Below are 13,040 nucleotides of genomic sequence, written 5' to 3'. Positions count from 1 at the left end.
TGATTCGATTCTCTTCTGTTACGCCGGCCGGAGTGGCCAAACGGTTCTAGAAGCTACAGTCTGGAAGCGCGCTACCGCTACGGTCGCAGAGGTTCGAATCCTGCCTCAGGCATGGATGTGTGATGTCCTTAGGTTAGTTAGGTTTAAATAGTTCTAGGGGACTGATGACCTCAGAGGTTAAGTCCCATAGTGCTCAGAGCCATTTTTTTGAGCAATTCATCACCGAATCGTATCACTGATATTGTTTCACATCAAATTTTTATTCCACTCTTGAACCTTCCTTTTATTTCCACCATTGCTTCTTCGATGTACAGATTGAGCAGTAGAGAGGCAATATCACATCCCCGCCTTACACCCTTCTTAATCAGAGCGCCTCGTTCTTGGTCATCCACTCTTATTATTTCCTCTTGGCTCTTTAACATATTCTATATTACCCGTCTCTCCTTAAAGTTACCCCTATTTTTCTCACAAGTTCGAACATCTTTAATCATTTTACACTGTCAAGCGGTATTTACAAGTCGACTAATCCTATGAAAGTGTTTTGGTTTTTCTTTAGTCTTACTCCCACTATCAACCACAACGTCAGAATTGCCTCTCTGGTACATTTACCTTTTCTAAAGCCAAAGTGATCAGCATTTAGCACATCCTCAATTTTCTTTTCCATTCCTCTTTATATTTTCCTTGTTAGCAACTTGGATGCATGAGCTGTTAAGCTGATTGTGCAATAATGCTCGAGCTTGTCAGCTGTTTTAGTCTTCGGCATTGTGTGGATGATATTTTTCCGGAAGTCAGATGGTATGTCGCCGGACTCATACATTCTACACACCAACGTGGAGAGTCGTTTCGTTGTCACTTCCATCAATTATTTTATAAACTCTGATGGAATGTTATCTATCCCTTCTGCCATATTTGATCTTAAGTCCTCCAAAGCTCTCTTAAATTCTGATTCTAATACTGGATCCCCTATCTTTTCTAAATCGACTCCTGTTTCCTCTTCTATAACATCAGACAAATCTTCCCCCACAATGTATGCTGAGTCAGTTCTTCTGACAATCATTTCTTTTTCGATTTCTTCACATTTTTCGTGCAGCCATTTCGTATTAGCTTCCCTACACTCCCTATTTACTTCATTCCTCAGCGACTTGTATTTCTGTATTCCTGAATTCCCCTGTACGTTTTTGTACTTCCTTACTTCTTCTGTTAAAAATGGTTTCTTCACGGTTATCTTCTTTCTACCTATGTTTTTCTTTCCAACTTCTGTGATTGCCCTTTTTACATGTGTCCTTTCCTCTGTGATGCCTACTGAACTATTCCTTATTGCTGTTCTGTAGCCTTAGAGAACTTCAAGCGCGTCTCGTGAATCCTTAGTACTTCATTGCATATTGATTCTTCTTTATTGAACGTTAGCCTACTCTTCATCATACTATATTGTGATCTGAATCTATATCTGCTCCTAGGTACGCCTTACATTCCAGTATCTGATTTCGGAATCTCTGTCTGACTATGATGTAACCTAACTGAAATCTTCCCTTGTCACCCGGTTTTTTTCAAGTATACCGCCTCCCCTTGTGACTCTTGAACAGAGTATTCGCTACTAGTAGCTGAAGTTTATTACACAACTCAGTCTTTCCTCTCTCTCATTCCTTGTCCCAAGCCCATATCCTTCTGTAACCGTGTCTTCTAGTCCTTCCGCTACAACTGCACTCCAGTCGCCCTTCACTATCAGATTTTCATCTCCCTTTATGTACTGTATTACCCTTTCAATATCCTCATATACTTTCTCTATCTCTTCATCTTCAACTTACGATGTCGGCATGTATACCTGAACTATCGGTGTCGGTGTTAGTTTGCTATCGATCCTGATAAGAACAACTCCACACTGACCTGTTCACTGTAACACATTCTTTGCCCTACCCTTCTGTTCGTAACTAATCTAATCCCGTTATACCATTTTATGTTATACCATTTAATGCTGTTGTTGATATTACTCTGTACTTATCGGGCCAGAAATCCTTCTTTCCATCACTTCACTGACCCATACTACACTCCTGGAAATGGAAAAAAGAACACATTGACACCGGTGTGTCAGACCCACCATACTTGCTCCGGACACTGCGAGAGGGCTGTACAAGCAATGATCACACGCACGGCACAGCGGACACACCAGGAACTGCGGTGTTGGCCGTCGAATGGCGCTAGCTGCGCAGCATTTGTGCACCGCCGCCGTCAGTGTCAGCCAGTTTGCCGTGGCATACGGAGCTCCATCGCAGTCTTTAACACTGGTAGCATGCCGCGACAGCGTGGACGTGAACCGTATGTGCAGTTGACGGACTTTGAGCGAGGGCGTATAGTGGGCATGCGGGAGGCCGGGTGGACGTACCGCCGAATTGCTCAACACGTGGGGCGTGAGGTCTCCACAGTACATCGATGTTGTCGCCAGTGGTCGGCGGAAGGTGCACGTGCCCGTCGACCTGGGACCGGACCGCAGCGACGCACGGATGCACGCCAAGACCGTAGGATCCTACGCAGTGCCGTAGGGGACCGCACCGCCACTTCCCAGCAAATTAGGGACACTGTTGCTCCTGGGGTATCGGCGAGGACCATTCGCAACCGTCTCCATGAAGCTGGGCTACGGTCCCGCACACCGTTAGGCCGTCTTCCGCTCACGCCCCAACATCGTGCAGCCCGCCTCCAGTGGTGTCGCGACAGGCGTGAATGGAGGGACGAATGGAGACGTGTCGTCTTCAGCGATGAGAGTCTCTTCTGCCTTGGTGCCAATGATGGTCGTATGCGTGTTTGGCGCCGTGCAGTGAGCGCCACAATCAGGACTGCATACGACCGAGGCACACAGGGCCAACACCCGGCATCATGGTGTGGGGAGCGATCTCCTACACTGGCCGTACACCACTGGTGATCGTCGAGGGGACACTGAATAGTGCACGGTACATCCAAACCGTCATCGAACCCATCGTTCTATCATTCCTAGACCGGCAAGGGAACTTGCTGTTCCAACAGGAAAATGCACATCCGCATGTATCCCGTGCCACCCAACGTGCTCTAGAAGGTGTACGTCAACTACCCTGGCCAGCAAGATCTCCGGATCTGTCCCCCATTGAGCATGTTTGGGACTGGATGAAGCGTCGTCTCACGCGGTCTGCACGTCCAGCACGAACGCTGGTCCAACTGAGGCGCCAGGTGGAAATGGCATGGCAAGCCGTTCCACAGGACTACATCCAGCATCTCTACGATCGTCTCCATGGGAGAATAGCAGCCTGCATTGCTGCGAAAGGTGGATATACACTGTACTAGTGCCGACATTGTGCATGCTCTGTTGCCTGTGTCTATGTGCCTGTGGTTCTGTGAGTGTGATCATGTGATGTATCTGACCCCAGGAATGTGTCAATAAAGTTTCCCCTTCCTGGGACAATGAATTCACGGTGTTCTTATTTCAATTTCCAGGAGTGTATATCGAGATTTAGCCTCCGCATTTCCTTTTTCAGATTTTCTAGCTTCCCTAACACATTTAGGCTTCTGGCATTTCACGCCCCGACTCGTAGAACGTTATCCTTTCGCTGACTATTCATTCTAGTTCTCATCGTCACACACCCCTTGGCAGTCCCCTCCAGGAGTTACGAATGGGGAACTATTCCGGAATCTTTTGTCAGTGGAGAGATCATAGTTTTTCCATTATAGGCCATATGTCCCGTGGATAAACGTTATGCGTCTTTAATGCATTGGTTTCCATTGCCTTCTGCACTCTCGTGCCGTTGATCATTGCTGATTCTTCAGCCTTTGGGGATAGTCTCCCAAGCCAAGGGCAAGAGAATGCCCTGAATTCGACGATATTCTTCAACCCTTTTTGTTGCCCTTCGTGGCAAGCCCCCTTGGGCTCACATTGCAGCAAGATAATGCCCGCCCACACAGGCGAGAGTTTCTACTGCTTGTCTTCATGCTTGCCAAACCCTACCTTGGCCAGCAAGTTTGCCGGATCTCTTACCAATTGCGAACGTTTGGAGCATTGTGGATAGCACCCTTCCATCATCTCGTAATTTAGACGATCCTATGATCCAATTGGACAGAATCTGGCACGTTATCCCTCAGGAGGACATCCAACAACTCTCGCAATCAGTTCATAGCTGAGTAACTGATTACATAACGGCCAGAGATGGACCAACACGTTATTGCCTAGCTTAATTGGTGAAGCTCTTTCTCTTGAATAAATCATCCAATTTTTCTGAACTTTTAAACGTTCGTTTTTCTGTACATCACATCTACTGATGTCCGTCCCATTCGGTTAATTTCTTCGTGGTGTGGCTTTTTTGTGTTGAGGTGTGTATGCTTCCCACCGTTGAAGAGCAATTCGTGGATGGCGATTACATCTTTCAACACGATAGAGCAGCTGCTCATAATGTACGGCCTGCGGAGGAGTGGTTACACGATAATAACATCACTGTAATGGACTGGCCTGCACAGAGTCGTGACCTGAATCCTATTTTATACCTTTGGGATGTTTTGGAACGCCGACTTCGTGGCATTTCTCACCAACAGACATCGATACCTCTCCTCAGTGCAGCACTCCGTGAAGGATGGGTTGCGATTCCACAAGAAGCCTTCCAGCACTGATTGAATGTATGCCTGCGAGAGTGGAAGCTGTCATCAAGGCTAAGTGTGGGCCAACACCAATATGAATTCCAGCATTACTGATGGAGGGCGCCACGAACTTATACGTCATTTTCAGCCAGGTGTCCACATTCTTTTGATGACAGTGTATTATACCTATAGATTTATTTAACCCTATTCAAGAATTCATCTATGGTATAGGAGGAGTTGCCAAGGAGATTGGTTTCAGTTTATTTTTAAACATGTTACTGCTGTCTACCAGACATTTTATTTCATCTGGTAATTTATCGAAAAGTTTTACACCAGCATATTTTACCCCTTTCTGCGCTAAAGATAGGTTAGTGTAAATCCCAGTTCACCATATACGAGTGATGGAAAATGTACTAAGAAATACCAAAACCAAACTTGGAGGACACACAAACCGGAGTTGACAGCTATCCCTAGTACCGAAGATGATCAATTAAAAACGGTGGCTTCACAGCAAACATACGAATACGAGGCAACGATGAATTAGAAATAGGTAATCAATGGGTCGTACCAATAACACAGCTTTCCAAAATTTTCCAAGCGTACGCAAACGTAGAATACCGCAATTCAGTGAAATCCATCAATTCAAAATGGTTCAAATGGCTCTAAGCACTATGGGACTTAACATCTGAGGTCATCAGTCCCCAAGACTTAGGACTACTTAAACCTAACTAACCTAAAGACATCACACACATCCATGCCCGAGGCAGGATTCGAATCTGAAACCGTAGCAGCAGCGCGGTTCCGGACTTAAGCACCTAGAACCGCTCGGTCATAGCGGCTGGCCCATCAAATACGCCTGTAAGTATGCGAACGAAGGCAGTGACATGGCGCATTTCAAATAGCGAAAGAGAGCGAGCAATAAAACAGGAACGACGAGATTCTCATGTACCAAATGGGACGATACGTCAACAGTAATGAAGCAGCATGGTGAATTTCAGGTTTTCCCATATACCTCTCCTCAGTGCAGAGATTTACTTCAAGAAAGACACCGCCAGAAAAATTGCAAGCGAACCACCTCAGGACACAACTCGACTGTTTTTTTTTTTTTTTTTTTTTTTTTTTACCAAATGCGCCAAACGGATCCATACGCGGAATCATTACTACACGTCGACGTCCCTACTTTCAAAGACGAAAGATCATCCAGGAATCGCGAAAACTGGCGCACTAGGCCGAGTACACACCGTACATTTTAACAACATGGAATGTTTCTATCTCCGGGTGTTGCTACACGAAGTACTAGGACCAGCAAATTTCACAGATCTCAAGACTGTTGGCGGTTACATATGCCAGACGTACAGAGAAGCATGCCATCGCTTAAGACTACTGCTACACGACAAGAACTTGGAATTAACACTACAAGAAGCCTCACTCACTGCCTCAGCTGAACAAATGAGAGACTTCTTTCCCATAATTCTAACAACATGTAACCTATCGAATCCAAAACAGCTATGGGACTCCTTCAAAGAGAGTATGAGTGATGACATACTGACACCAAATCTGACAAGCTCATCCTGAAGTTACCATCGAATTCAACAACTACATCTCCAATGAAACACTCATTCGTCTAGAGGATAAATGTTTACGAATAAACAACCATACCTGAGTAGAACTTGGGATGCAATCACCACGAAGAGATGCTATCAGTATGCTAAACTTCCAAATTACAAAAGGAAGAAAGCTACAACAACAACGAACTAATTCAACATATTTCTCACAACAAATTACAGCCCAGTGACAATCAAAAGGAAATTTACAGCGTTACCATGGACCGCGTCGACAACATTGGCGGAATTATGTACCTGCACGCATCAGGTGGCATCGGGAAAAGGTTTCTTATATATCTACATGGCGGAAATACACTCCTGGAAATTGAAATAAGAACACCGTGAATTCATTGTCCCAGGAAGGGGAAACTTTATTGACACATTCCTGGGGTCAGATACATCACATGATCACACTCACAGAACCACAGGCACATAGACACAGGCAACAGAGCATGCACAATGTCGGCACTAGTACAGTGTATATCCACCTTTCGCAGCAATGCAGGCTGCTATTCTCCCATGGAGACGATCGTAGAGATGCTGGATGTAGTCCTGTGGAACGGCTTGCCATGCCATTTCCACCTGGCGCCTCAGTTGGACCAGCGTTCGTGCTGGACGTGCAGACCGCGTGAGACGACGCTTCATCCAGTCCCAAACATGCTCAATGGGGGACAGATCCGGAGATCTTGCTGGCCAGGGTAGTTGACGTACACCTTCTAGAGCACGTTGGGTGGCACGGGATACATGCGGACGTGCATTGTCCTGTTGGAACAGCAAGTTCCCTTGCCGGTCTAGGAATGGTAGAACGATGGGTTCGATGACGGTTTGGATGTACCGTGCACTATTCAGTGTCCCCTCGACGATCACCAGTGGTGTACGGCCAGTGTAGGAGATCGCTCCCCACACCATGATGCCGGGTGTTGGCCCTGTGTGCCTCGGTCGTATGCAGTCCTGATTGTGGCGCTCACCTGCACGGCGCCAAACACGCATACGACCATCATTGGCACCAAGGCAGAAGCGACTCTCATCGCTGAAGACGACACATCTCCATTCGTCCCTCCATTCACGCCTGTCGCGACACCACTGGAGGCGGGCTGCACGATGTTGGGGCGTGAGCGGAAGACGGCCTAACGGTGTGCGGGACCGTAGCCCAGCTTCATGGAGACGGTTGCGAATGGTCCTCGCCGATACCCCAGGAGCAACAGTGTCCCTAATTTGCTGGGAAGTGGCGGTGCGGTCCCCTACGGCACTGCGTAGGATCCTACGGTCTTTGCGTGCTTCCGTGCGTCGCTGCGGTCCGGTCCCAGGTCGACGGGCACGTGCACCTTCCGCCGACCACTGGCGACAACATCGATGTACTGTGGAGACCTCACGCCCCACGTGTTGAGCAATTCGGCGGTACGTCCACCCGGCCTCCCGCATGCCCACTATACGCCCTCGCTCAAAGTCCGTCAACTGCACATACGGTTCACGTCCACGCTGTCGCGGCATGCTACCAGTGTTAAAGACTGCGATGGAGCTCCGTATGCCACGGCAAACTGGCTGACACTGACGGCGGCGGTGCACAAATGCTGCGCAGCTAGCGCCATTCGACGGCCAACACCGCAGTTCCTGGTGTGTCCGCTGTGCCGTGCGTGTGATCATTGCTTGTACAGCCCTCTCGCAGTGTCCGGAGCAAGTATGGTGGGTCTGACACACCGGTGTCAATGTGTTCTTTTTTCCATTTCCAGGAGTGTACGTGCTAAACAACACATCGCACCATCACTGGCATCAAGCGGCAAGGCAGCCACACGTATGGAAGGTGTACGAATTGCCTATTCTGACCAACAACAACCGTTGAATATAGCCGAAGAACAATTCTCGAGGCCTGATATCTCAAGAGCATTTGGAAAGGGGTGAAATTCTAAAGCAATCTAAAATTATCTTCTGGGACTAATGCATGATGGCACATTAAAAAAAATCACTCGAAGCCATGGATAGAACAGAACAAGACTTGTGAGGAAACTCTGAAGTGATGAGATGAGCTCTGCCCATTCTCTCAGGAGGTTTTCGACGAACACTTCCAGTTAACCTCAAGTTAACATCAGTAGACGACATCAATGCCTGCCAAAAATATCACATTTCTGGCCACACATACAAATATTGCTACTAGCAAAGAACATGGGAGTTGAAATATCGAAAAACGAAACAACAGCACATTTAACTCAACAACTTTTACAAATAAGTGAAGGCACATATCCTAATGACTAGACGACCGGTGTCAAACTCAACAGTGATTTCTGCAACATAGTAACCGCTGGAAACAAATTCATCGGCCACATTTATCCAAACATTGTTCACAACTATAGCATACCGCATCGGCTATTTTAAAGGGCGATTTTGGCACCTAAAAATAATATTTTTGACTATATCAGCTTTAATATTCAAAAGAAAATTCCCGGGGAATAGAGAATATACAAAGCGGTCAACAAGTTGTTAAACATTGAAGATAGTGTGAACTTGCCTACAGAATTTCTAAACTCTTCGCAAGTACCAGGACTGTCGTTTTAATGTCTTCGACTTAAAATTGGATCTTCAATCATACTATTCAGAAATCTGAACATTCCAAAATTACGTAATTAGCAAGGATGACAGTCAAACAGCTATCGAATAACGTTATCGAAACAGAACTTATCAATGAAAGTGCAAGTATGACACACTATTTATCCACAGAATACCACTGATCGCTACTGAAGTGATATTCCAGTTTAAAAGACCGCAATTTCTAATCAAATTAGCCTACAGTTTTACAAGTAACACAGCGGAAGAACAAACTTTAAAACATTTCGGTATCAGCCTCAAAGACTCCTGCTTCTCACACAGTCATCTATACGTAGCTTGCTCTCGAGTAGGAAATTCGAAAAATTCGTACATACTATTATATACTCAGGGTGACAAAATGAAAAATGTTTATAAACAAATATTGTAAATAGTTAGAATATATTTTCAATAAAAAAATATTACCTCTTCTACTTTAACAAGTATTGTAAATAGTTAGAATATGTTTCCAATAAGAGCTTTTTATCTCTTATACTTTAGAGTTTATTCCTTCATTCCACCTACCACACAGTCTCACATAAACTCTCTGAGCGAAGCCGGGTACCCCAGCTAGCTACTCAAAAATATGGCCTAAATCATTTCATTGTGTGTCTTGTGTTTTTTTCTACCTCACTACTACAGCCAATAAAAGATGAAACACGTATTGGCTAGTGCATTCATTGTTTGTATCAAAACAAAAAAGTCAAGTATTTATAGAAAAGCAACATCATTCTTCATATACTGTAACATAAATTATGATAATGCGCAACTGTAAATTTTAGAAAGGTTTTTCCGTATTCAGTTAGACACAAAGACAGTCCTGAAACTTAAATTAAATGCAACATACAATCAAATACTTAGCCAATAAACAATGTTAAACAATGACAATTAATTTCATTATATGAATTTTTTGTGTTCTTCTTAGTGATATCTGCCTGTGTTGTTCGGAACTGCGTCTTGTCACAGCAGCAGCGATATGAAAATAGTGTTTCTTTTGTAACTTGTCTGGTGCAATCTGACTGAAAAGCATCTTGACTGCACATTTCAGCGTGTTTCGTTGGTGTTTCAAGAGTTAATAAGTTGTAAGTTATTGTGGTACCTTTACTACGTTTATAATCTGTCGTAATATCATCTTAGCTGCCTTCAACCCTCTTATAACCCAATTAGGCTGGAGTTAGTAATTTTCTTTACAGTTGGTTTGGAAATGATGAGGTAAATCCTCACTTCGAGAGCTTAACCAACCGCTGTTATAACGCAATAGGATGGCGGTGATAATTCTTGTTCGGCTGTCCATAATTAGGTTTCCCGTGGTCTCTGGAGACTGTTTCATGACTAAGTTATGATGATTCCTTTGAGAAGGACACGGTCCACTGCCTTCCCTCATCCTGCTCCGTCCTTTATGACCTCTATGCCTTTTTTTCGTATTTATTGTGTTGGAATTACTTGCACATCCAGGATATAATATCTGAATTCGCTTTTCCGATTGTCTAAGCAACACCCGATGTTCAATTATGAAGCCATTGCAACGCAGTTTGGTGAATAATTTACCTGAGAAACATATTTCTTTCGTTGCAAGCGGTTTTCCCATTTGATGCCAGACTATATCAAATTAAGGTAGTATTCATAGATGTTTAAAACGGCTGTTTCGTTTTATTTATCCCCATATTTAGAAGGTTATGTGTGACTTCTATCTGGTATATCAGTGTGAGATGCTGAGAAGTAGAATATATCTTGTTGTAACTACCGCAATAGAAATTAAAAGTTGGAATTAGAAATTTAACATCTAAAAAATATACGGAATTTAATCTGTAAATTATTATCTAAGATATATTTGAAACTGCAAGCAGATGTTCAGAAGAACCGTGACTTACCCGTCCGAAACTAGACAGTCCTCCCAGGATGGGTATTCTTCCAGGCTCATCCACTATGGAGCAGTCTGCCCTAACAAAGAGAAGCAATCACTACACTGGCTCCCAAGAGCGTTACATTATTTTGTACGTACGCAAAAACTGAGTACAGGTTTTCAACAATTTACTTGTTTCTTTTACTGACAATATTGTGCCCTTTATACCCTTCTTAAATCTAACCAATGTGGATTTTATATGTGCAGTACGTAATAATAATAATAGGAGTTAGACAAGGCTGTCCACCGTTCCCCGCCATTTTTACTAATTATTTTCACTAAATCATTCATAAATTGTTTAAATCGCGTTGCAGTATATTACAGCAGCAATAATTTGACAGAGCTAAGGACAGATTTAGTTTTTGCTTTAATATGAGTCTAAATATTTTTCTAAATTTATTAATTTCTTCCTTGCGTGTAATACATTTCAAGTAAATTTAAAAAAAAAATTGATACAAGCAATAGAGAACAGTAACCTACTTTTAACAACACAGAGAATACACTAGTTGGAGTTACTCCAATTAATGCTCATACAAATGGGAATGAACACTGTATACCCTTTGGGGAACTTACAGTTAGAGTAATAGAAAGCATTAGTGCCACTAAAACAAATGTAATATTTGTTTACGAGGAAAACAAATAAATCGAATGTAGCACCATACAGAATTCCTTAGAAACTACATGAAAACTGTCAACAGTGCATTGGCGTACATCTTTCGGAGTTGTAAACATTCTGTATTAGTAGTTATAGTATGAAACACTTGGCAATGAAAATAATTTGTTATGGACTATCATGCAATACTCTCGAACATGTAAACGTTTCGTCCCCGTCAGTAAAGCACATCTGGAACACGATTCATGGCTTCGGTGAACAGCTGACGTACGCCGTGGCTCGCTAATGACTGAAAGTGAATTTGCGTTGTGGATTGCTTCCGCTCCGACCTATGACGTCATTTGTTTTCAAATTAAAGGATAATTTGGCCGTTGTCGGTGTGTGGTTGCCATTATAGTCCCATACTGGATGACTGGTGTACTTCCTCTTTCATACCGGAAACCAGATACCATTATGCTTTACACCTTCCTCTCATCAATTAAAATCGCTAATTGAGCAAAATCAGTCTATCGAGGTATCCGCCAGTGGGTGTAGGGAGCTGGGCATTATTAACCAGAATCGTGTAACGTCCAGCCTACACAGCGTGTTTTGTCACACCTAGTTTACTCGTTTCGGCCCCTCATCAACTTTCTGCATTTTCCTCAATTCATTCCTTCACGTTCTCTTTGTAGCACCCATATAAGTCTGCCCATAGGCACGCCGAATTCCAAGAAATGCCCGTTTAACAATGTCTGTCAGTCGCTTAACAATTTGGTCGATTTTTGGAACCTTTGTAGCTCTTCTGTAGATTTTTGTTACAGAAACGTTTCATTTTACTATGCCCTTCTCTACTCGGTAATACAAAGACCTTGCTTTGCTCTATTGAGAATGGTTTCACCGCACAGTATTCTTTTAGCGACGGTCTTTAGACCCTTCATAAAGCAGAGGACGAATACCCAGTCCTTACCAAAGCTCTAGTGAGGTATATTTATTTCAATTTAACAAGTCCGTTACATCAACGTTTACTAGCTATATACGCTAAGGGTGGGGTAATTCCGATATGCTCTGAAGCACGACTAATACATTCAAACAACGGAATTTCCTTTATAACCCATCCTCCGAGCAAGACTGAAGCACTGGGATAATATTACTCAAACTTCTGTGAATAAGACCTACGTAATTTTTTCCTTATCTCCAAAACATGAATGTATGCCCACACAGAAAAACGAGATATTCGGATTTGGTACTGAAAGTTCGCAATACTTGTCCTTGAAATGCTTATTTGTAGAAATTAGACACTTTCTTGAGCATCAGGCTGCCCACACCACTTATCCAAAATTTGTCGGCCGGCCGCGGTGGTCTAGCGGTTCTGGCGCTGCAGTCCGGAACCGCGGGACTGCTACGGTCGCAGGTTCGAATCCTGCCTCGGGCATGGGTGTGTGTGATGTCCTTAGGTTAGTTAGGTTTAAGTAGTTCTAAGTTCTAGGGGACTTATGACCTAAGATGTTGAGTCCCATAGTGCTCAGAGCCATTTGAACCATTTGAACCAAAATTTGTCGTTCCAGAACAACAGAAAACGATCACAGCAATTCTTGATCCCTCCTCGCTTTATATAGAATCACATTGTGTGGACAGAATTTTTGTTAATGGCAGAGATACCCTGAAAGAGAGTAAAATTCAATGCAATGGATTTTAACAATTATGTGTTGCCTCTGATTATGATTCGCTTTTGAAACCAGAACATTTTTATGGGTACAGCATGACAAAGAAATTG

The 13,040-nt window shown here is 43.7% G+C and overlaps 1 protein-coding gene across 1 annotated transcript in view; it reads right to left on the bottom strand.

The window, feature by feature from the left end:
* Positions 1 to 13,040, bottom strand: part of LOC126198612 (dipeptidase 1-like) — a 158,632-nt gene that overhangs the window by 59,726 nt on the left and 85,866 nt on the right. Inside the window, exon 6 of the mRNA XM_049935064.1 lies at positions 10,643 to 10,712. Coding sequence (XP_049791021.1) covers positions 10,643 to 10,712 — 70 coding nt within the window. The remainder of the gene's footprint in view (positions 1 to 10,642; positions 10,713 to 13,040) is intronic.

The sequence above is a fragment of the Schistocerca nitens genome, chromosome 8 (assembly GCF_023898315.1).
Source record: "Schistocerca nitens isolate TAMUIC-IGC-003100 chromosome 8, iqSchNite1.1, whole genome shotgun sequence".
In the NCBI taxonomy this organism is placed as follows: Eukaryota; Metazoa; Arthropoda; class Insecta; order Orthoptera; family Acrididae; genus Schistocerca; species Schistocerca nitens.
The sequence above is the reverse complement of the archived record's forward strand: the minus strand, read 5'-3'. Positions and strand labels throughout refer to the sequence as shown.